This window comes from Hyaena hyaena, unplaced genomic scaffold (assembly GCF_003009895.1).
Source record: "Hyaena hyaena isolate Hyena2069 unplaced genomic scaffold, ASM300989v1 scaffold_75, whole genome shotgun sequence".
NCBI lineage: Eukaryota > Metazoa > Chordata > Mammalia > Carnivora > Hyaenidae > Hyaena > Hyaena hyaena.
The window spans coordinates 3,150,970-3,175,009 of NW_024080707.1; the positions used below are offsets into that span (position 1 = coordinate 3,150,970).

Consider the following 24,040-nt stretch of genomic DNA (forward strand, 5'->3'; position numbering starts at 1 on the left):
ATGAATAAGGAAGATCTCAGCCCTAGGAATCACAATAAAAAGCAAATGTAGATTTAGGATGTGTTAAGGCATATGTGTGATATGGGAAGGGTGGTGAAGGGCAGATAAATAGTTCAGAAGCCAAGGAAATATACAGTGTGAAATATTAAAGATTAATAAAGATGAAGTCCAAAATGTGGTTATATTTTTAATGCCTAAGACTTAATGGAAATGAAGATCATCGACATTGAGAAAGTCAAGCAAGTGTGAAGCAGGTATGTTGGATCATGGAAGGGATGCTGAAGTCATGAATAATGAGGCCAGGTGGTGAGGTAAAGAGGATTATGATACAGTTGCTGAAGTCATAGATAAAAGTTTAACCTGGAGTTGGTTTAGGGTTGGTCAAAAGAGAAACAACCAAAATGGAAAAAAGTAAGTGAGATGGATTCTAAAAGATATTGTGGTCATGGCAGCAAGTGATTGACACAGAGGTTGAAATGGGGAACTAAGAAAATGCTCTTCACTTAGTGAGTTGGGGATGAAGGGTAGGATATGGGAGAGGGAGATGGCCTCCCAAAAAGTAGATATAGAAGAAAGACAAAATATGCCATTAAAGGAAAACCAGGACTGAGGTTAGGCAAGTAGATGGTAAAGTTTGACTATAGGCATTTTTATTGACCATAGAAGAGGAAGTTCAGGACATTGAAAGGGCTACCGAAGGGGAAATTGAGGCTGAGGAAAGATAAGGATGGCAGTAGGGCTGGATTAGGACAGGTCTGTAAGAGCATCTTACTTGTCTTTGAAAAAGCAACTCAAGCAACATCTCTTCTCACAAACTTTGCTTCCTCTCTACCCCAGCTGTTCCTCTTTTGTGTCATCTTACCTCAGAACATTTATAAATCTATGTTTAATTCTTGGTTTTCTCATCTGCTTCCTCTCCTGTGCAATAAGCTTCTTGAAAGGATTGAGACTTTTTCATCTTTGTATCCCAAAGCCTTAAAGTTCCTGGGCAGAGACAATTCTTAACATATCTTTGTTGGATGAAGAAATGAATGAATGTGAATGTGGAAGTGATATATACCACTGGCACATAACACTCCACACCCCTTGCCCACAATGTTTATTGGGTTGGTTTACTGTCATTGTCCAATGGAAGTATAATGTGAGCTATAAATGTGAACCACAGCTATAAGTTAAACTTTCCAAGTGCACATTTTATTTAATCAAATATATAAAATATTATTTCAACATAAACTCAGTATAAAAATTATTAATGAGGTATTTTAGATTCTCTTTTTGTACTCTCTTTGGAGTCTGGTGTGCATTTTGACACTTAGATCACATCTCAGTTCAGGTTAGGCATGTTTTAAGGGCTAAATAGCCACATGTAGCTAGTGACTAGATAGTATAATTCTAGATTCTAGAACATACATCGTTCTTTCCCTTTTGATGGCCTCTACACTTTCCTCTGTTTAGGTTACTCTTCCTCTAGCTCTTCTAAAACATATGTATTTTTATTATATCATTCATAAAAGGCTATAGACACAACATGTAAACATATGTAAATATTTATATACGCACTATATGTAAATTTTATAGAGATTGACACAATGAAGGTTTATTTCTTGCACATTCAAAAACCAATATAGATCAAGTAGGTATTTACCATTTGGGAGGGATAAAGAGGTAAGAAGTATGTGTAGGATGTTTGCAAAGGCTAGGGCTGGAAAATTCCATTGCCTTAATTTAGCCATATAATTTCACCCAGATGCGAGAAAGGCCAACAGATATAGTTTCCTGTGTATCCAGATAGAGAAAATGGGGTGATAGACATGTATCACTGCTTCTGACACAATTTTATAAATTTTTATTCCTAACTTTTCTAGCCAGCATCCAGAGAACAGGACTAAATATTACATAACAATGATGATAAAAAACACTTAAGTCTTATTCCTGGTTTTAATAAAGTTCTTTCAATGTGTCTCCATTGAATAAGATGATAGATTTGGGGAAGAGACTTGTGTATTCTATCATTCTAAGGAAGTTTGTATTTCTTTTATTGTCAATAAGGTTTTTATTTTATTTTATTTATTTTTCAAAGGTTTATTTGTTTTGAGAAAGGAGAGAGAGAATGAGCAGGGTAGGGGCAGAGAGAGAGGGTGACAGAGAATCTAAGCAGTTTCTGCACTGACAGTGCAGAGCCTGACAGGGGCTCCAACCCACAAACTGTGAGTTCATGACCTGAGCTGAAATCAAGAGTCAGAAGCTTAACCAACTGAGTCACCCAGGCGCTCCAGGGTTTTTATTTATTTAATGAGTAATATAAGTTAAAATTTATCGACTATTTTTTCAGCAACTGTAACTTAATATTGTGAATTATATTTATAGATTTTTAAAATATTGAGCTATTTTTTTCTTACCTCTAGAACAGTCTAACTTATTGTGATATACATGTATATATGTATGTATGTATGTATATATATATATATACACACACATACATGTATATATATATATGTATATATATAGTATTTTTGACAAGCTGGATTTTGTTTGCTGCTATTTTATCTAAAAATTTTGCATGATATTCAGGAATAAGATTGAACTATAGTTTCTCTTTTTATTAATTTCATCAGATTTTATAATTCTTAAAATGATTTTTGGAACTTTATCTTTCTCTAGTTTCTTGAGCTGCTCAAGTTGCATCTGGATTAACTGATTCTTCAAAGAGGAAAAGAATTCCTCTGGGCTTGGGCCAGTTATTTTTGCTGTGGGTCTGTGCTTCAAGCATATTGTCACTGGGCAATCAATACCCATTATATCATTGATTACAGCTATAGCATTCAAACATTTTTAATGAGAATGTTTTTACTACTTTCATGCACTCTTTATAGCCCTCAGTAAGCTCTTTTAACATAGCACTCTGATCTTATTTATTGTTGCTATACCCCGAAAATTATAGCAAAAGCAAAAAAAAAAAAATAGGGTTTTTAAATGCCTTTCCAGTTTTCTACATTTCCTCTGGGTGCTTCCACTACTTTACTGAGCTGTAATTGTTTACTTTCTTCCTCTTTTGAAGCTACTGACTCTTCTCATGTACTCAGCCTTTATTGCTTATCTTTATCCATGTAGGTCAAGTTAAGCAGTACTCCTGATATGCATTCCTTCAGTATTCCAGGAGGTCTGGGCAGGGATAGACCAGTGAATGGCAAGCATACCAGGGCATGTCTCGTATTTGGGACAAGCAGTCCAAGAAGCAGGGTCCACTTCCCCCTTCCCCACCTCTCCCGCAGAGAGGAGGGTGACTATGGGGTCTGCAGCTTTTCTCAGGATGCAGCAAGTGAGAATATATGATGAACCTCTCAAGTATGCTGAATGAGATTAATGTGGCATTCTGAGTCCCTCTGGATCATGAATCCTTTTGTAAGTTTTATCTTAGCTGAACTGAGTAATGTCTCTTGTGGACAGCTTTTCTTTCAGTTGCTCTCCCCATAGTTATTTTGAAAGCTCCTTCTTTCTCTGACAATGTCTTTTCTACCCCTCCAATTATATAGGGAGTTCCTACTATTAAGGGTTGTTTGTCATAGAAATTTGCGTACCTCCTCCCCATGTTTAGTCACAGTGTGGTGGGCATGTGATGAAGTTCAATGTAAACCCATTTTGGTGTAAATGTGTCCAGCATGATAACTCACCAACCTGGTCCCATTGATTGGTCCAAAGGGTGAACAATGAGCCAAGCCAGGCCAATTAGAGCCCTGCTCTGGAAGTTTTTTGGAAGTAGGTCTTGAATCATCAGGCTGTGAAGATGCGAGTTTAATGGATTTAAATGGCCAGCTCTCAGATTACAGGGGGAAAATCTAATAAGAGAACACAAGCTGACATGCTGAGAGAAACAGAGTTGTGACTACTTGGTTCTGGTAAGAGTTTCCTGGAACATTCTAGTTCTTGCTTTCTCTCAGCTGTGTAATCCTTTATGTAATTCTATGAGCTGCCCAAATAAAGCCCCCTTTGACCATGTCAGTTCCACCTGGCATTTTTCATTCTAACCAAGAGTATGATGAGTATGGGCTTTCTCTCTCTGTCATTCTCTCTCTCTCTCTAAGTATATACATATATATACTTAGCCCTTTCACTCCATGGAAATCTAACTCTTGCAGTGTTGATTTCTGGGACTTGGACAATATTTTCTCTTCTATATTCATTGAATTGCCTCAGTGGGAACAGAAGAGGGACAGAATCAAATGCCACCCTAAGATAACTATCTTGGAGATATATCTATATTTGTATATCCATATTGATATGTCTATACATACATATATATCTATTTATTAAACATTGCATCTATGTTAATTTTTTTCTTCCTCCCTTTGTTACTCAGTTCTCCTGATTTTCTTTCTCTTTGTGAACTACAAACAGATTTCCCCCCAAACACTAAAATTGGGAAACTGGGAAGAAATTAGATTTTTATAGTAATAATACAATAGGATTTGATTCCAAAAAACCATATGTAATGGGACATCACCACCACACAAATGTTATTTCAGGAAAAAAAATTAAGTGTCTAGTGACTTCAGCAGTGAGGTTTTGGGGCTCGGACTGGTGCAGGCATTGAGCACCTGGTATGATCTGGGCACATGCTCATCATGCTGGAATAAATTCCTAGGCAGTCCCTGCACTCTGATGCAAGTTAGTAATTTAACCAACCTTTTCCACAGGCCCTCTGGCATCCATTTAAAATTTGCAAAAAATATTCCATTATTACAGCAGCTAAAAATGGCTCTTTGTGCTTGTTGGTAAGCAAAAACTGTACGGAAATCATAAAATTTGAGCCACTGTATAATGTGGTATTTTTGTTCTTGAGAAAAAAGCTTTTTTTCCCAAAAACCTGAGAAGGCAGAATTAAGATGCTTAATCTGTTCTGATAACATACTTGAGCAATTTTTTATTTGAAGCAGAATTTTGTTCTTCAGGTGTTCTTATTGTTGGTAATTAGCAATTGGCACTTACAGTTGGTAATAAAGTTGCACAAAGTTTAACCAAGGTTGGGACTAGTCTTACCACCTTTAACTACACATCCCTTTCTTGGTCCTTCTCTGACAATTCTATCTGGACACTTCTTTTTCCTGTAAACACCCCACTGACAAAAAAGTCTTTGAACTGTCTTTCTGTCTCTACCTAGCTGCCTTGCTGTATGCCTAAAACAAAACCGATATGCGTCCATACTAACTGTATCTGAGGAGTTTGCTCTAGTGCACCGCAACATGTACACTGGGTGAGAGGAAGCAGGCAGCCTGAGTTTCTCTGGTTCTCTTGGTCCCTTATTTCTCTGACAATAATCCCCACACCTCAGTGCTTGCATTTACTTCCAGATTTTATCTGAGCCATTTTTCTTACTTAGAACTCCGTCTTTTATTTAGAACTGTCACTCCAAGTCCAGTCCATTTTTTTCTGAACTCTAAACTTCCACCTTTGAAAGTGGACCTTCCCTAACCTCCTTTGTTTTAAATCCTTCTTCCACTCACCTGTCCCTTGGAGCCTCAGAACGCTCCACATGTTATACCCCTGGATGCATCACCTTGTCTACCACTACGTTGTTCTCTGTGCATGTGGTATAACTCTCAGCTGCAAACTTCTCTGATGCCTCTGGCAGCCCTTTGGTAGTAATAGCACTAATATAAAAAAGCTAACATGGGGGGTTTGTTATACTCCAGACACAATACTAAGTAATTTACCGGCAAGGTATTTAGAATACTGTTTGGCACATAGTAAGTAATTAATAAAGATTTGTTATTACTGCTATTTATAGCCCTATGAACTTGATGTTATTTTTATCTCCACTTCACAGATAAGGAAACTGTGAGGCACAGGGAGTTACATAACTTGTACAGGATCACAGAACTCATTAAGTGCCAGAGACAGAACTTGATCCCAGTCTGTTTGATGCCAACATTTATCCATGTTCTTAACCACTACAAAAAAAATTGGCTAAATGCACATACACCAATGAATCTTTTTCATGCAGTTTTCAAAACAGTGTAAGTTGTACTCAATACAGGTTTTACTTCGTAACTCTTCTCTTTTAAAATTTGATGTCCTTATAGATATAATGAAAAAGTCACAAGTATTTGTGCCTCCCTGGAGAGTGTTGTTTTGAAATTTCAAGACCATTGAAATATGTGTCCTTAGGGAGAACGAGGAGTCTTTAAAACTTCTAAGTTGCTGTGGAATTGCAGTTTTTGGTTTTTCATTTGTTTGTTTTAACTGTCCATATGCCCTCCGGTCGGCTTTTTGAGTTATATTTTCTTCCATAGTTTTTAGCCAGCAATCCCTCGTATTTGCTCTGGTAGAAAGAGCTAGACTATTTCAAGGGCTAAGCAATATTAAGGGTTTGTGGGTATGTTTATAACATACATGATTAATAATAATAATAGAGATTCAACACTGATCATGTCGTGCATCTTACTTCTTAAAGGTCTTTCATCTGATGCTCATCATTGCTCTGTGATGTTACGGCTTTTCTCCCAATCCTGGTGCTAGATTGGAGAAATGACCACTTCTGCTGTTGTCCCCTAGAGTTCTACAGTCGAGTTTCCCTTTCTTCTGAACTCCTCTCCTCCTCCTCCGTCCCACGTGTCGCCGCCTGCTTCTTCCTTAGCTGTCAGAGCCTGCTTGAAGGGAACCGAAGCTCGCTGGACCCCAGGGCCCGAGGCCTTCGGAAAGGCTCCCGGGGCCCTTGGGGACCTGTCAGGTGACAGATTCTCAGCCCAAGCAGGCCGGGTGCCGTAACCCTTCCCACTTAGGCAGCAGCCCGGCGGGCACCCAGATCCCATCCCTGGAAGCAGCAAAACCCTGGGCTCCACCCACCCCTGCGGCCAGAAGCCGGCACCACAGCTTGCCTCCGGATTTCCACCCGGGCGAACGAAAGGGCTCAAGGCGGTTACAGATGCCGGAGGCGCGGGGCGAAAAGCGGTGTCCTTTAGAAGAAAGTTGGTTTCTTACAGGGCCTGCGGTGGGCGGCACGGCCGCGCTCCACCTGGGGAAGGAGGCGGCTCCCGCGCGCGGGGCCTCGCGGAGGCGCGCGGCGGGCCGGGAGCGGGGACTGGGAAGCCGAGCGCAGCGGCGCCGCGGGGTCGGCTCGCGGCCGGCGGCGCGCCCAGGTTGCCTCCGGAGCAAGCGGCGTGCACAGCTGTCTTCCGTCGGGCGCGGGCTCGGCCGCCCTGCCTGCTGCCCTCTCTCCCGCCTCCCGCCCCAGAAATGATCTCAAGCGTTGCCAGTTTGATTCCAGAGCCCCGCTCGGGTGGGTTCTTTTGTTTCTTTGTTTTAATGACAGTTCCCAGCCCTTGGGCATGTCATGCGCGATTAATTCCCTGGCTCTGTTGAAGGCAGCTGGGATGAAATTTCTTCTGCATCATCCTTTTGGGGATAATTGCTTATAATGTGACGTCAGCCGGACTGATTTTTCTCTCTTCAAAGAGAGAGAGAGGGAGAGGCGGGAGGAGTTGGAGAGAGAGACAGACAGACAGACAGACTCACGGACGTGTGTGGAGGCCACAGACATTAATATTTGGGAAGGTGGGATTCCTTCAGGGCAAAAGGAGACGGGAATAGAAGCTTAAAAGTGTGCGGCTAAGACCTCAGATTGCAGGGAATCATTAAGAAGTTTTTCTTTAAAAAAAATCCTCTCCTCAGAGAGCCACTTAGGTGCTCCTTTCATGCCCGAGTCCCCCGTTAAGGTGGCAACGTCTGATAATTAATCTCGGGTACCCAGCCGCTGCAATAGGCTTAAGAAGACGAAGAGGAGGGGCGGGGAAGTGCGTCACCAGGTGGGGAAGGGGCTGTGCGTTGGGTGACAAGCGGGAGGGGTGGGGGTGGAGGGGAATAGGGACGGAAAATAGGTTCTGTGTGCTCTCCCGGGGTATTGTGTCAGGAGATGCAGGCTGGCTACCATGTGACGCGGTCCAGAGCTGAAGGGATTGGCCGAGGCAGCGCAGGCGGTGCAGCTCGGCAGGCTTGCCGTTCCTCTCCCTTTCTCTCGCAGCATCTTCCTGGGAGCCTGTAGGTGAAGCAGCACCAGCAGCATCCATGGCCTATCTTTGGGGTTAACACTTGTCTCATTTGGCTTCAGCAGTGGACGGAGCACACCTCTCGGCAGCAGCGTCGTGAGGACTCAGCTGGGACCTGGAATCGTATCCTCCTGTATTTTTTCAGACTCCTTGGAAATTAAGGAATGCAATTCTGCCACCATGATGGAAGGTAGGATGCTTTCTGCTGTGGTTGACTGGCTTCACGCACGGTTTGGGCAGAACAGCGTTGAAGAATGTGTGCAGCCTGTGTCTGTGGCTGCTCTAGAACCTGGTTGCCAGGATTTGCAAGCAGAAATGCTGCAGTTTGCTTGCAGCGGACCAGAGCTCAGACTAATGGAATCAGACCACAAGGCTTCTGTTTAGCTCAGAACCTACAGAGCTCGCAGCTCATTTGAGAGAGAGGGGGAAAAAAACAAAAAACAAAAAATCCTAAAGTGCTTCCAGGGAGCTGAGATAGAGCTAAGAAAGCTTGCAGAGCAAATAAGTTGGGAGGGAAGATAAGGTTTTCTGCTCAGGGTTCCTTGGACTACATTGATTAAACATTTACAATGGAAACTTGTTTTCTGAAATTGACATTAGATAGGAGAGGTCATTGACTGGGCTATCCATGCTGTCATTTACAGTGAACTGTTAAAAAATGTTTCTTAATTTTTGTAAGATATTTTTATCTCTGGAATTTACATCTTATTGTTGGGGTGAGAGGTGCAGCAAATTTGGTCCATAAACTATAGTTATATGGGGATGTCATTGCAACAGAATGAGCAAAATGAGGAAAATATCTGGGCCTCTTAGCCCTGGGTTCGGGGTCTTATCAGTTTAAAAAAAGAATGTTGTGCTTCCTAAATGCATTCTCGTGCAATGATTCTTAGCCAGGCTCCAAATGATTACTTACTGATTACCTTTTTGTGTTCAGTATTGAGTATAAGAAGGAACTTTCCCCGGGGACATGTTGTTTAAACTAGATTTTATTCTGCTAAATTACCCTTCCAAGCCTGAGATAGTGACAGCAAAGGTTGCCTCAAAAAAGCAGCAAGCTGATTAAGAAAGAAGCAGGCAGCTCTACCCGGGCTTTGATTTTGTTTTCACACTACAGGATGGTGCAAAACTCCTGGCCTTTCCTAAGATGACAGGCAGAAATTTGTCCCCAGCCTGGATTTCACAATGCAGAATCGAGTGCATAATAGGTCTCAAATCAGCCATGAAAATGGCAGAGAGGCCACCTCTTAAAGCCAAGGTCTGTCCTACAGATTTTAAACATTCCTTAGAAATTTACCAAAATGGAATCAGAGGAGGATGGTTTCAAAAAGCAGTGGTGTAGCCTGCACTTATTTGGCAGAAATGAATTCTTTTCACTCTTTCTGTCATCATGTCAAAAATTGTTAATGTAATTCAGGGGAGTGAAGAATTCTACAGTCATGGCCCACAGATTTTAGAAAATAGCCTTAGAAGAGAGATTGGGTATCGTTTTATTATGAAGCCTCGTCTTTTTGCAAAGGGCTCTCAAGCTAGTTCTTTAAAATACAGGTCTAAATAAACTGAAATTATGAATTCTCTAAGATTAAATCATTTTCATTAATTCCAAATGAATTTAATCTTTGAATAACAAGGTAGGACAAAGTATATTAGTGATACACTTTTCAATGTAAACTCAGGTGGATTACCCTCTTCAGAAAAAAAAAATCTTGTCTACAGAGGCACTGTATTTCTCCAGCTAAATTTCAGTGGTAGCATCTCTTAAAAAGAAATCTGCATACATTCTGATTAGGTTTGCATCTTACACACGGAAGTGGAAGATCATTCATTTTTACTTCTTACTTTACAAACTATGGAGTTCAAGCATCCTTTTTGAAGGAAGTCGCATTTATTGATGCTCATTAATGACTCTCCTGGAAATATTGTCTATTGTGCCATCCCAGATTGTCAGTTCAGAGCCCTATGATAAGCTTATCTGAGCAGCCTAAACTGAAATGAGAACTGTAACAAAGACGTGTGTAGAAGCTGAATTAGCACTATTGCTCTGGTTTTGCCAGATTTATCTAATGAAGGATGTTTTTTTAGCACTGTTTTGAATTAGAGGTGACATTATGGATGCAGTTGCCTTCCATCAGATCCCTGCAAACGAAAATGGACAAGTGTTACCATTGGCTTCAAAATTTACATGAAACTAGTAATTTATATCTACCCACAGTTCCTACTTAAATGCTTTTCAAGTCTTATTATCTTAATGGTTCCTGACCTTAGAAAGGCAGGTAGGAGTTTTAACCAGCAATCAGTTTGCCTAGCAATAGCATTTCCACTTAGTTGCCAGTCTTTTTGGCAATATGTGCATGTTTCTGATATTTCATCCCAGAATTTCATCCCTCCAAATAGCTCTTATTCTGAAGATGTGGCATCGCAGTTATTATATACACTTAATTCACCCCTAGAGGAAGTTAGCCTGTTCTATCTATCACAATAACCTTGGAAAGATAAGGAACCCCCTAAAAGTCACCCTAAAATTCCATCATGGAAGCCTTCTGCTGAAACCTCAGTGGGCTCTGAGAATGTGTCACCCAACAGTAAGATAGTTAAAATGATGTCTCTCCTCAATTAGTACATGTCTCACACAAACACATACACACACATACACACACACACACACACACACACACACTGTTTTACACACACATGTAGTCATCAACACATGTACATTATTAAGAAAGGGAAAGAGCCTACATTTACATTGTGTGTATATATATATATTTCTATATTCACCAAAGTCTGTTAGTCTGCTGCTCAGGAAAACCATGGCCATGGCAACTTTTCAAAGCCACTTCTCTACTTTGTGTAAAACAGGCGTAAACAAATAGTCTTCAGAATGGCTCATAGTTTAGTTTTGTGTTCTTGTTTTGATGGAACAAGATATGAGCTCCATTCATTCAATGCCTATGCAAAATTCTGGTCATAGATGAGGAACGTTACTACCTCCCCAGTGATACTAACATCATACAAGGTAGTGAAATAATTCTGCAGGGACCTCCAACATGTTACCACTAGTTTCTGGCCCCACGATTCCTTTCAAATATTCTTATTTAGAAACATGCATTCTAATTTTATATTTGATTCGTTTATTCCTGCAGTCTTTATTTTTTGGCATTAGTTGGTATTGAGTTGTGTCTTTCCTAAAGTATGCCACATGATATGGAGCCTTATGTGGTATGAATGTGAAGGGAAGGAGGGTGAGGACAGGGAGTTATATGCTTAAAGGCACATGCATGGGTTAAGCTGACAATGCCATCTATGTGATTTGTGCAGCTCTTCAAAGATTCTGTTGTTTTCACATATTATTATTAAAGCTTGAAAATGCCATTTTAGCTACCCCTTCCAAGATAAGTGAAGCTAAGTCAAGGTTTCTTAGGATGTCTGTTTACTTGTAGGGCAGCCTGGGAAGTTGTCCCTTGTCTTGAAGAACTGCACCAAAAATACTTGTTTTTAGTTCCCTGGTCGGGCTCTTAAGTACTGTACTGGAAGGATACGTTTTGAGGCACCAATGCTTTCATCCAGTATAACAATTTTTAAGATTAACAAGCCTATTGCTAAGGCCTGACTGGATATAATTGATTTAATAAGTTTCATTATATTTACTATTCACAATAACCTGTGAATAAGTGCATTCTGCATGCAGTAGTTTTGGTGTCCTTTTTCTAAATTGCAAAAATAAAAAAATAATATTTTGAGGCAGGAAAATGGCAGAATGGAATTTGAATGCAAGTTCATGTTTTTTTAAGTCAATTCAAGTTCTAATAAATGGTATAAAATGAATTAGAGTTCTTTATTATGTCATATATATATTACCTTCTTGAATTTTAGAGGAAAAAGAGTGAGCCTACATTGTCACCTGACTGTTTTGCCACCAGCATATTTACCTAAGAAGACATAATTACACGTTTTTCGTGAATTATCATAGATGGAGTTGAGAATTTTCTGGACCTGACCCAAATTTATTTAACAACAAAGCTCATATTTTTGACCCTTCATAACATCTTAATAGGGACTGTTTTTAAATTTGTATCAAGATGGGCATCTTAACCTAATTGAAAACTAGGACTCGATTTCTTTTGTGACATATTCTGTCTCTCTCTCTCTTTTAAATATGAATACTCACAGGACCATGCCTTTTAATTCCTCATTATTGCCTTTTATCCCCCAAATTATTGTCTAGACAATTTTGAAAAATGCTAGATTAATTGAACTTCTGTTTGTTGCAATGAACCTTTGAGGTTTTTTTTTTTTTTTTTTCTCCTCCGTCTAGAAATAGAGTTTTATTTATTTGGAAAATTCTTTGATGTGATTAAAAAAGGAACAAAGCATTTTTAAGCTGGAACTATTCATTTTCTAGTTAACTGAGAAGTTTTAAAGGGAATTCTCCTAACTTCCCAGAAATAGTGAAGTTATTTTGGAAAATCTTAAGCATGCATATGAGCTTCTAATACATGGGCCATCGTTTACGTAATTTCTCTCCTTCCTCAAGGCTCTGTGTTAGAAAGGGCCTTCTTATATGAGTAAGTTCCCATTCAATTCCAGAGATCGACTTTAAGTCGCTACAAAGAATATGCAGTTTTAAAAAAGTTATCTTAGGTAAACCATTCTAGAAGACTCTGGATAAATCTTTCTGTTGGATTTGACACATGCATTATCCATGTTTCAGATAAACAAATTGCAGGAAGTCACCAGATCACAATATTTTTGTTCCTGAAAGTTTGTTTATGAATTGCTCGCTTGAAACAATTTTCCCATAGGAATAATGGTATATATATGATGATTAAATTCCTACACTAGTCCTTCAAAGGCTATTAACCCATTATCTAGTTGAAATACTAAATATTTGCAGTTTAATGTGTGAAGAACAGTACCATTACTATAGCAAGTAGTCAGAAGAGAACAATTGAATTAAATGTGTTTTCAATTTTAAATGTTGCTATTTGTAAAAAAAAAAAAAAAAAAAGTCCAATTAGAGGACAGTGAGATGGAGAGAAAATCTGAAGGTAGTTTTTAGGTATATTTTCAGAAGTTTTAGAGACATGACACTGGATTTTCAATTATGTTCAACTTTACCTCCATACTTGTGGCTTACCTTTTCTCAATTCAATTTTATTATATATACTGCTGTTAAACTGTGATTACTTTCATTATGTAAACTCACAAATGGAGTTAATAAAGGGAGAGAGAATTTACTGAGATGATGGTATAGGAGTTGAAAGGGAGAAAACATTTAAGGGATTCTAAGGGATTTGGGCTCATGTGTCTGAAAAAGTCCCTGAGGAGTTATAAGGAGGAGATCAGAGATAGACAGGAACTGGGGGGTATGGAAAGGGCAGGATCCCCTTAAGGAGAAGGTAGGGTGTGTGGCAGAGGTGTTGGGTCTAACCGGTATCTATACTGACTAACAAATATTTCTGTGGGCACAGAGATGGTTTGCTTAGAGGGAGAGGGCTGCTGGGGATGGAGCTTTAGACTTGGAGATGGGTCATTCCCCTTTCTTGAAGGATATATACCATTTAACTGTATACACAGAATGTCATGAAGATATTTAGAATCTTTATTTAAATATCTTTTATCTTGGACTTCTTTGTTTAAAAAAACTTCTCTCTCTTCTCATTTCTGTTAAAATTCATTGCTTACAGGTAGCTGCACGCTCTGGCCTGCTGTGCCTCTCCAAGCTCATTGAATGCCTTACTGCCATTCTCAGAGTGTTTAGAACAAATGCTTTCCTGCCTCAGGACTTTTGCTCTGCCCAGAACACTATTTTGCCAATTCATGGAGTGACCGATTTTCTTGGGGTCCTAGAAAAATTGCCACCTTCTCAGGAAGTCTTCCCAACCATCCTGCCATCCCAAGCTCTCAAACACGCAACTTGGGCCACTGAGGACATCCCAGTCTGCCCTCTCTCCTCAGAGACGTATTTATGATTCGTGGTTATTTAATGGTGTATGGGCTGAATTTCTCAGTGAGAGGTAAGCTCCACAAAGGCAGGAATCTGGTCTATCATATTCATCTCCTTATCCTTAGTTCTTGACACACAGTGGACACTTAGTGTGTATATTTATTGAATAAGTGAGTAAAACTAGATGTAAATGACTCCAGTGACTTCATATGGTACACTGTAAGGTATTATTTGGGACATTATAGTGCATGTAGGAAAAATAAATGCGCAAATTTGTTTTCTGGATGGAGAATAAACATGAAATAAGAAAAACAATGTATTTGGAGTGGGATATTGTGAGGCACAGATAATACATTTTGAGAAGCAAAAGAAAAGAAATAGTCCATTTGAAAATATATGCAGGAGCTCGAATTATTTTGGTGATTAGCTCCAAAGAAATGATTTTACAATGCAAAGAGACAAGTTATAGCACCGCCATCCGAAGAAATTCCCAGAAATTCCCAGGAACAGTGTTGTCAATATGCTGTACATATTTTTCCTCCTCTCTCTCCCTTCTGCTCTCATTTATTTCTGCTTTTCCTTTCTCCTCTTCTCTCATTCTTCCACCCATCTTTCTCTTCCTGGGGAGTCTGCTTTTCTCTGGTTTATGACCAAATCTGAAAATACTGGCTCCTAGAGCTAGAGTTTGACTTGGAATTTGGCAAAGCATAAATAAATGAATATAAATGAGTGTAATGTTGTATGATATATTTGTGCAAGCAGTGTAAGTGTGTGATGGTACATGAGATTTTCAAATGCCAAATTATTCCTGATTGGAGAATTCATTAGTCTTGGAAACTCAATGTGTTTGTTGAATTTGTGCAGTTTGGATTTTTTTTTTGGTAGAAAGAGCATGGACCCAGAAGTCAGACAAGGGTTTGAATCTTAAGTGTTGTGACTGTTTGGCTGTGTGCCTTGAAAAGGTTGCTGCAACTTCCCGCGGTTCTGTTTACTTGCAAACAAAATAAGAGAATTGATCTGCCTACCTCTGGAACTTCTAGCTCTAAGAATTTCTGGCATTCATTGAATAGTTTGGATTCTCCGTTCTTACTCTCTCCAAGGTTTAAATTGAATGATTGACCCCTTTTCCTCCCATCTCAAAATATACATGCCCCCAACACAAAAATAATTCCAGTGTATTACTATCTGCCTTTTGTTGGATACTTCTCCTCGGCTGCTCCTTGCATGTATCCCATAAGTTGGTTTTGCACCTTTACAGTATTGGAAGACAAAAGTGCAGTTCTGCAACCCTTATTGATAGCCCTTAACATAGAACTACTGTCTGTGCATTCATCAGAAATTGCATGAAACTATATGAATGCATGCTAGGTGTCCAGTCCTGTTCTACATGCTAGAGGTTCAATGGTGAACAACAGAAACAAAGCCCTGGCTATGTGGAGCTTCCTGTTTAGTGCAGGAGGGATGGTAACTAAAATGAAACACAGAGTACATTTGATGAGGATAAGAACTTTGGAGAAGAATGGAGTGGAGGGAGGGCATGGAGGAAGTAATGGAAGGATGGGTTTGATAGGGTTGCCATGGTAAATAAGGTGATGGATGGCCTCACTGAGAAGCCATATAAGCACAGACTTGAAGGAGCAGAGGGAATGAGCGGCCATGTAATTATTTGGAGGAACAATCCAAAGCTGCAGGAAGAAAAACACGTGCAAAGGCCTCAGAATATGGGCAGAACAGCTAGAATAGAGAAGGGGATGTTCAAGAGAGGGACTTAAAGGTAATACACAAGTAGACACTTGTGAATCTTCAATGGTAGGAAAGCCTGCTTCCTTTTGCATTAGTCACCATGAGCCTGTGTTATCCACGTGTCTAGTGACAGGTGGGAGTTCAGAAGCCTGGCATTCTGATACTGGTTTTGGGCTGCTTCTTGGACTCATTCTTTCCACATATTTAAAGTAAACAGATGAATATCTTGCTCTTACTGTACGTAGCTCATGGTTCCAAGCCCAAAGTTAGAGCTGAGTGTTCAGCTCCAACTTTAGGCTTGAACATTTTCACACAAGAGAAATGGCCCCATGATAAGGGTGACTCTGGAATCAGAATCACATATCAATTCAGAGATGTGTGACTATATACAAAAGACCTTCATTTTTATTTTTTGTTCATATCAACTGCTTCTCTTAATCAAGACTAGTATTTTAGGATTTTTAAAAAGAACCATGCAGAGTGACTCATGGTACATATCTTTAACAAACAGTATAATGAGTAAAATATTGTACTCACTTAGGACATTGTCATAAGATTATGTGACATTTGCATACACTTCAAACTTCCCAAAATGCTTCAGTTATTCAGCCAATAAATCCGGAGCATTTTTCTTAGTTTCAGGTATTCTAGGCACTATGAATATGACAGATGGGGATAAAGGCAGCTGTGGGCTCTGTCCTCAGAAGCTTAGAGTCCAGTGCAATGTTCTTACACACTGATGTACATATGCTTTTTATTCTCACATCATCCCTGTATGGTGGGAAGATATAGGTATTACTACCTTTATTTCAAATAGGAGGAAAGTAGGGCCCAGTGACTTTAAGTGACTTGCTCGAGTGGCAGAACCAGCATTTATTTACTCTGCTTGACTCTTAACTGCTCATACCTGAAATTGTTTGGCCTGGGTCTCTGGCTGACAAGCAAACAAAAGATTGACTAGATTGGAAACAGTATTTCAAAAGCCATCTTTTGCTTAGTATTAAGCAAAGTAATTTTATGAGCAGGTTACCATCGTTCAGATCAGCCATCAGCTTGAAGAAGGTCACCTAACACAGAAGTGTTTTATCCCCTTTCAGTGACATTCCCTGGTTTCCCAGAATTTTATGATGAGGAGGGAAATGTGATATCAACCAGCCAGTGGACGCTAAACTTTCACAGCTTACCTTCTACACAATGCTTTATCAAAAAGCCTGGCTCCCACTATGAACAAAAGCCCTTTCTCCCAGAGAAGGACAGTTTGGTGTTCACTGATATTCTGTGAAAGCCTTGGCCATATCAGGAAAACATGATGGTGTGTGCTGCCATTGAAGATTAACCAATCTAGAATCTGGTCCAACCTGATTTTGCAATTGAGGAGACCAAAACCAAATAACTTACCCAAAGATTTTTATTTTCTCTGTAAGAATTCAAAGTTGTTTTTTTTTTTTTAAGTAATGATTCCAAAAATATGAATAGACAAAGACTGGGAACCCATGGTGTCTTTCACGTTCAAAGTTGCTGAGACTGGTTGGGTGACTGCCCAAAGACACACAAATGAATGTGTCCCCAGGGTCCACCGCTCTACTGAGTACACACACAATGTGGCCATTTATAGCTCTCTCCTGCGCTTCCGTGTCTCGTGCATCTGATGTCAATGAGTCAGCGCTGTGTAGAGGGAAGAACCAGGACTTGAAGGGGCTGGATCTCCTGACTAGTTCTATGACCTTGAGTGAGTTCTGGAAGTGCTTTGGCCTCTGCATCCCCATTTATAAGGTAGGAATAATGCCGGTTTCCTACCTCATAGACTCATTGTGAAGATCAAATGAGATAATAAATGGGAAAACATTTGAAGAAGTGTGGTTCATACACCAGTTATTTTCTCAGGTCATTCTCTCTCAGCTTGATTATTACATGTGGTTCTTAGCATTCAGTGACTAGGTATTCCCGCTTGCTGTTTTACCTTTCAAGTAGATTATTGCTGCACCCTCTTTTGCAGATAGGTTTACAGATTTCTCTCCTCTCTTCACCATACTGTTAATCACTAGTGTATTCTTTCATCCTCCATTCTCGGTGTCCATGGGCTACACTACCCCTTTCTTGACCATGGAAGGCATCACAATCAATCTCATCCATCTTTTTCTCTGGCATCAACATTTATCTCAACGTCATATTCCAGGCTGCCTCTGGCCAGTTGTTTGGAATTGACACAGGGGATGATATCACATTGCTTTCCCTACCATGAGCAGTTTCCCAAAGTTGAAAAATAATGACTAAACCTGGAATGCAGGTGGTCTCGCTGTGCAGCCAACCTTTACAAATGCCCTTAGTGGGTCACTGAAAAATGACGTGTGAAAAAATTGCTCACAACACCACATATAGTAGCAGTGATAGAAAATGGTCTGTAAGCCCTATAACAGGTAGGACCTCACTCCTGTACTATAGACTCTAATCACCAAGTTTTTCTTAGCCTCCTTGTTCCTCCAATTCAAATAACTGTGTCTACCAAGTAGCCAAACCACAGTCAGTGTTTGGAGTCACTCCTGATTTCTCCTTCCTCCTAAAAGATCTTGGTTCTCTCCCTTTTATCCTCTGCTACCACCCCGATCAGACTTTGGTGCTTCCAATCCGTGCTCCTAACAGCCATCAAAGACATCACTTTCCCCACTTGCCTTTGATTATTCCCATGCTTCTAAGATAAAGTGCAAATGCCCTAGTGTGCGGCCTAACACTTTCATATGCAGGCTGCCTTATCTGCTCATACCCCACTGTGCCAGCCAGACACGGGGGCTCTGTGACCATCTCTTTCCCTTGCATATGCTCTTCTTTCCCTTCTGCATGGTCACAGTCTGTTCTGATCACTCAAGGTTAAACGGAAGTGCCCCTCTTCCATGAAGCCACCCCACATTACCCCACATTAAAAGTGAGGTTCTCCCTGAGCTCACTTAGCTCTCAGTTCTTGCCCTCCAAAGCCTCATATCAGAAAGTTTAAGAGCACTGGCTCTGGAGTCAGAATGACCTAAGTTAAACCTCATGTAGGTGACCTTGGGAAGCTGATGACCCTGCTTGTTCATCTGGAAAATGGAAGTGATAATAACAGTTAACTTTCTCACGGGTAATTTAATCTCATGAGGTCCTAAAGGTTAAACCAGAAAGGGCACTTATAGCCGCACGTTCCCCAAAGATACGGAACCAATAGGTTAAGAGGGAAGGAAAGAGCGAAAGAGAGACAGAAGGAGAAAGGGAAAGGATGAGGGAGAGGGACAGAGAAAGACAGAGACAGAGGGAGAAAGAGATATTTTTAAGGAACTGGTTCACTTGATTGTGGGGACTGGTACTGCAAGTCTCACATCCATAGATCCGGCTGGCAGGTAGGGTTTGATGCTGTATTCTTGAGGTAACTCTCAATAAATCGTAGCTGCTATTTTCTGTTCTTATACCTACCTTGTTTGCTCCTCCCCCAAGAACCAAGGACTCTGCCAGAGCAAGGACTGCGTCTCATTCAATTTTGTATTCTCAATGTGGCATGTGTAAGTGCTCAGTAAAAATTGAGTAAATGAATGAATGCTATTGAGGGATCGCATTTTGGGGGGAAATATGCAAGCCACCCAATATACGGTTATCATGAGAATTATAGGAGTTAATATATGCAAAACATTAGGAAAAGAATTTGGTCTGTAGTAAAGGTGTATGAAATGTTACTGTGTTGGGAGCATTGAAGGCTCCAGTATGGTTCCTGGATGCCAGGCAGCCCCCAGGACTGTGCACCCTCTCCTCTCCCCAGAGCACACATCTTCTGCCTTGGGTCACTCTGGCTGAAAGCCACACTCTAGTTCAGGAGCATGCAGTTGCTCTAGTTATGTATCTCACACAGTCTGCCTGACTGCTTTAATTGTTTTCTCTCATTTTAAAAGAGACCAGGTTTCAGTGTAAAAAACTCAGAAAATAGGAAGATAACAAAGAAGACATTGAAATCACCAATTATCTCATTATTATGGAATTAGTAACCACTGCTAACAATTTGGTGAGTGTAGAACATGGACTTTGGGGACAATCTGAGGCTCTACAAGCCTCAGTGATATTAGCAGTCAAGAGGGTGAAATAACACCTTCCACATAAGACTGTGGGGGAATGAAGTAACATAATGTATGGACTTCAATTGGCATTTACCTGGCTTATTAAGTAAGCACTCAGTGAATGTTAGCTCTTAATAGCTTTACAGGCAAAACAAATATTTATGTCACAGAACCCAATTTGATCTGTACATGTGTATGCATACATGTGTATATATACACACACACAGACATACACCGCTTTTACACTTGACATTAGATTATAACCACTCTCCTAGGCAGTGTGTACATTTGTTAAGAGTATAGGATCTGGAAGCAAACTTCCCAGCTGCAAATCTTGACCTCTGTACACTTGCCAGCTGTGTAAGTTTAGGCAAATCATTTAGCCCCTTTGTGCTTCAGTTTCTTCTTCTGTATGAGATAATTCCTATCTGAAAAGGCTAATAAAGATTAGATGAATTTAATATATTATACATAGTTATTATTATTTTTATAATATGTAATATATATGTGATATATAATATACATAAAGACAGTATTTGGTAGAGAGTAAATGCTCAGTCAGGAAATGTTAACTCATTATCATCCTCATGAAATAGTCTCCAGAAGCATCATTTTTATGGGTTGTAGACTATTCCGTTGCATCACAATTTATATTGTCAGACATTTAGACTGTTAGTTGGAGCTTGATTTGTATATTGAACTAGAATGGCTCATATTAATGAGTCACATGGTGGGTCATGAAGTCTTCATTTTCATTTAATAAGATAGCCCTGTGAGGTGGTAGGAGTTCTGCATTGGGTTCTAGTCCTGACACTGCTCCAGCCAACTGAGTGACGTTGGACAAGCAATTTAACATTGGGGAGAAAAAGCAAAGTAGTAGAAAGAGAAATTGATTTTAATTCAAAAAATTCTAACATCTCCTGGCACCATTCTTTATTAGCTATGAGGACAAGGCCAAAAATTTGCCAGGTGGGTAGGAATTGATTTTTTATGTCCTCTTTGAAAGTATTTTGGGCAAGTCACCATCTTCTCTATTTTCCCATCTGTGGAATGGCAAATGAGCTTCCCAGCCCTTTCTCATTTGGTTGTAAATATCAAAGCACAAAATAAATGTGAAAGTACTTTGAAAAGCAATAAATTTACATATAAATATAAAGTACTATTAGGGCTGTTGTTCTGTTGAGTATCTTGGACACTTTTCAAATTTAACATTAGGTTAAATAAGTTTGAAGGTGCTAACCAGTTTTAACATGCCCACCTCCTACTACAAGGCTTTCTGGATGCATCCCTACTATAGTTACCTGTACTCCCAGTAACTTCCACCCTTCCTGCATACAAATGATTTTCTTCATTCCTGGATACTAGGAATGTACACCTTTCCTCATTTGATGAATCATTTATGTGAACGGGAAAAGCTACATAGGATTTTGTGAAACTGGGTAAAAATATTGTTTCTAATAATGAATATGCAGTGGGACCATTTAAAATGCATTTTAAAGTGTGTTCAAATGAGATCTGTCTTGGCCTAGTTACAAAACCAAATATAGTTCTGTGTATAATCTCAGCAAGGTCTAATCCATGCCAGATCAAATTATGTAATCTGGATTTATTCTCTTGAGTTTTCCTCTATCTTCTGTCTTTGTGGCAACCCACACTTCACATAGACAGATTGAAGAATAGAGTTTGTTGCTGCCTTGATGAACTTTGGCTAAGATACCGAGGAAGTTTCTTAGTGGCAATGAAGTGCTGTGAGCTAGCCGTGGTTCTAGTTGTGAGATTCAAGTGAGCAAAACACAGAGAGTCCTTGCTCTCCTGGAGATTGCATCCAACTACGAGGAAACAAGACTCACAAACGAAATTAATAAACAAGATAATTTTAGATGGTGGTAAAATCAATGAAAGAAAAAAAGAATCGTGTGTTAAAGAGTGGGGAGTCCTGGTGAAATCTCCTTTAGGTGGTCAGGGAAGGCATGTAAACTGACCCTTCCTCATGATGTGACACGTAAAGATCTGCGAGCAGTGTATTTCAGGAGTGAGAACTGCTGGGGTAAAAACCTGCCTGGAACTTGGTAAAACTCAAGGAACAAAAGAAAAGCTAATGTGGCTGGAGACCAGTGAAGGGAGGGAAAGGAAACAGGAGAGAAAGAAGGCAAGATCAGATGAAATAAGGCTGTGTGAGCAATGGAGATGGATCTGGAATTGATTGGGAGGCAATGGAAAGCCACTGGAGGGGTTTAAGGAGAAGGTCATATTTCCATTTGCATCTTTAAACAATTACTTTGGATGTTGGATGGACTTGAATAGCTACAGATGGCCCTCTGGTTTTTTTTTAATGTTATTGTTTTGAGAGGAGATTGTCTTGAATCTGTGTTTGAGTAATAACTACTCTGACTTTATTTAATAGTTATGTTAATTTTCTGGAAAGCTAAGAGAGATTGAAAGGGATTGTGGTGTCCTTCCCCCAGCCACTCAGCACTGTCACTGCTGAGGTCTGAAGGCTCAGGTGATGGTTTAATTCAGCTATTGAATAAACTCTTTCTAACCCAAATAGTTCTGATGTTAGATTTTTTTCAGAGGCACGTTGACAGGTAAAAAAGATGAAGATCTTAGAATATACCATGTGCTTTTTTTCTCATGTACTTGTTTTTAAATGTCTTTGACATGCTTCAATTATTTGATAGTCATTTTCATACTGTAGCAGCTAGTTTATTAGGCTGGCTTTCATCACTGAAGCTCTTTCCCTCCAAGCAAGATCTAAAAGATCAAAGTGCTTAAGAGATCTTTCTGTTGACAGAGGTTGACCTCTCCATGTTCCATTTCTCTCCACAAATTTTCCTATGAAAACCTGTGTCCTCGCTAAATTCCATTGAAAGAGATTCCTACGGTCTCTCATAACCAGGCTGTACTCCTTCAGCTCTGTAGCTCCCCTCCTCTTACCCCCAAACTCTCTATTCTCTAAAATGTATTTATAACCCAAAGAAAAATATGTGGAGCTTCCTGTAGGTGGGACTTGTTCCTGTTCCAATCTTCGTTATACTAAGGACTCTGTTTTTCTTTTCTAATTACTAATATGATATAACAGACACATGCTCTGGCTTAGAAGTCAAAACAGACCTGGGTTCAAGTCCTGCCTGTGCAACTTACTGGCCGTTTGCATTTGGGCAAGCCTCACCTTCAGCTTGTGTTTGTTTGTTTGTTTCTTTCTTAGCTTTTTAATCTATCACAAATTTACAAGACTGTCAGCAAGTATTTATTAAGGTGCTAGGTACATATGGTAAGTAAACATGAACACAGGTCTTGTGGACCCTTACAGAATAGTGACATAGACATGAAATTAATACAGATAAATAAATGATTATAAATGAGCAAAGTGCTATAAAGGGAGCACTGGATGAGACTCTCAAAGAGCTTTTTAAATATGGACCTAACCTGATAAGATGAGGGTAAGTCAGAATTGTTGTGCAAGCATCACATGACACTTTGCTTTTAATATATGGTAGTTCCCCCTTTTCTGTGGGTCTGCTTTCGGTAGTTTTAGTTACACATGGTCAAATCTGCCTTCTGACCTTCAGAAGATCAGTAGCAGCCTAACACTACGTCGCAATGCCTACATCATTCACCTCCCTTCATCTCATCACATAGACATTCTGTCATCTCACATCATCACAAGAAGAATGAGTATTGTACAATAAGATATTTTGAGAGGGAGACCACATTCACATAGCTTTTACTATAGTAGATTCTTACGGTTGTTCTTTTTATTGTTGCCAATCTCTTACTGTGCCTAGTTTATAAAGTTTATCATAGGTATGTGTGCATATGAAAACCAATAATTATAGGTTTCTTTGGTACTATCTGTAGTTTCAGGCATCCACTTTGGGGTTTTGGGAGGTATCTCCCATAGATGAGAGGGGACTACTATATGACCTTTGGATTCAGTTGATCACAGCTATTGTTATTGTTATTGTTATCATTACGGTTGTCACTGTTAATATTACACACACTCCATGCTTGTACATACTGGACGCACTGAGTTTTCCCAGAGCTTGTTACCTGGTGCTTCAAAAATGTCTATTGACTGTGTTCTTGGTTACTTGCCTAGAACTGTTCTACATCTGTGCTCCCTGACTCCTGCCAGCTTACTTCATTTGTGACCTGGTATCTAAGTAGTTGCTAGGGCTAGCCACTCACATTTTGGATACCATCCATCCTTCACTCTCCCAGATTCCTTAGAAAGC

At 39.8% G+C, this 24,040-nt stretch overlaps 1 protein-coding gene across 4 annotated transcripts in view; it reads left to right on the forward strand.

Annotated features, from left to right (window-relative positions):
* Positions 1-359: 359 nt before the first annotated feature.
* SGIP1 (SH3GL interacting endocytic adaptor 1) overlaps positions 360-24,040 on the forward strand; it is a 212,817-nt gene continuing 189,136 nt past the window's right edge. For 3 of the 4 annotated variants that reach the window (XM_039233460.1, XM_039233457.1, XM_039233458.1), the window contains exons 1-2: positions 436-506; positions 8,105-8,232. In XM_039233460.1, the coding sequence (XP_039089391.1) occupies positions 493-506; positions 8,105-8,232 (142 nt within the window). In that variant the 5' untranslated portion in view covers positions 436-492. Of the gene's footprint in view, positions 412-435; positions 507-8,104; positions 8,233-24,040 lie in introns of those variants that run through there. The other variant, XM_039233459.1, reaches the window with a different exon arrangement.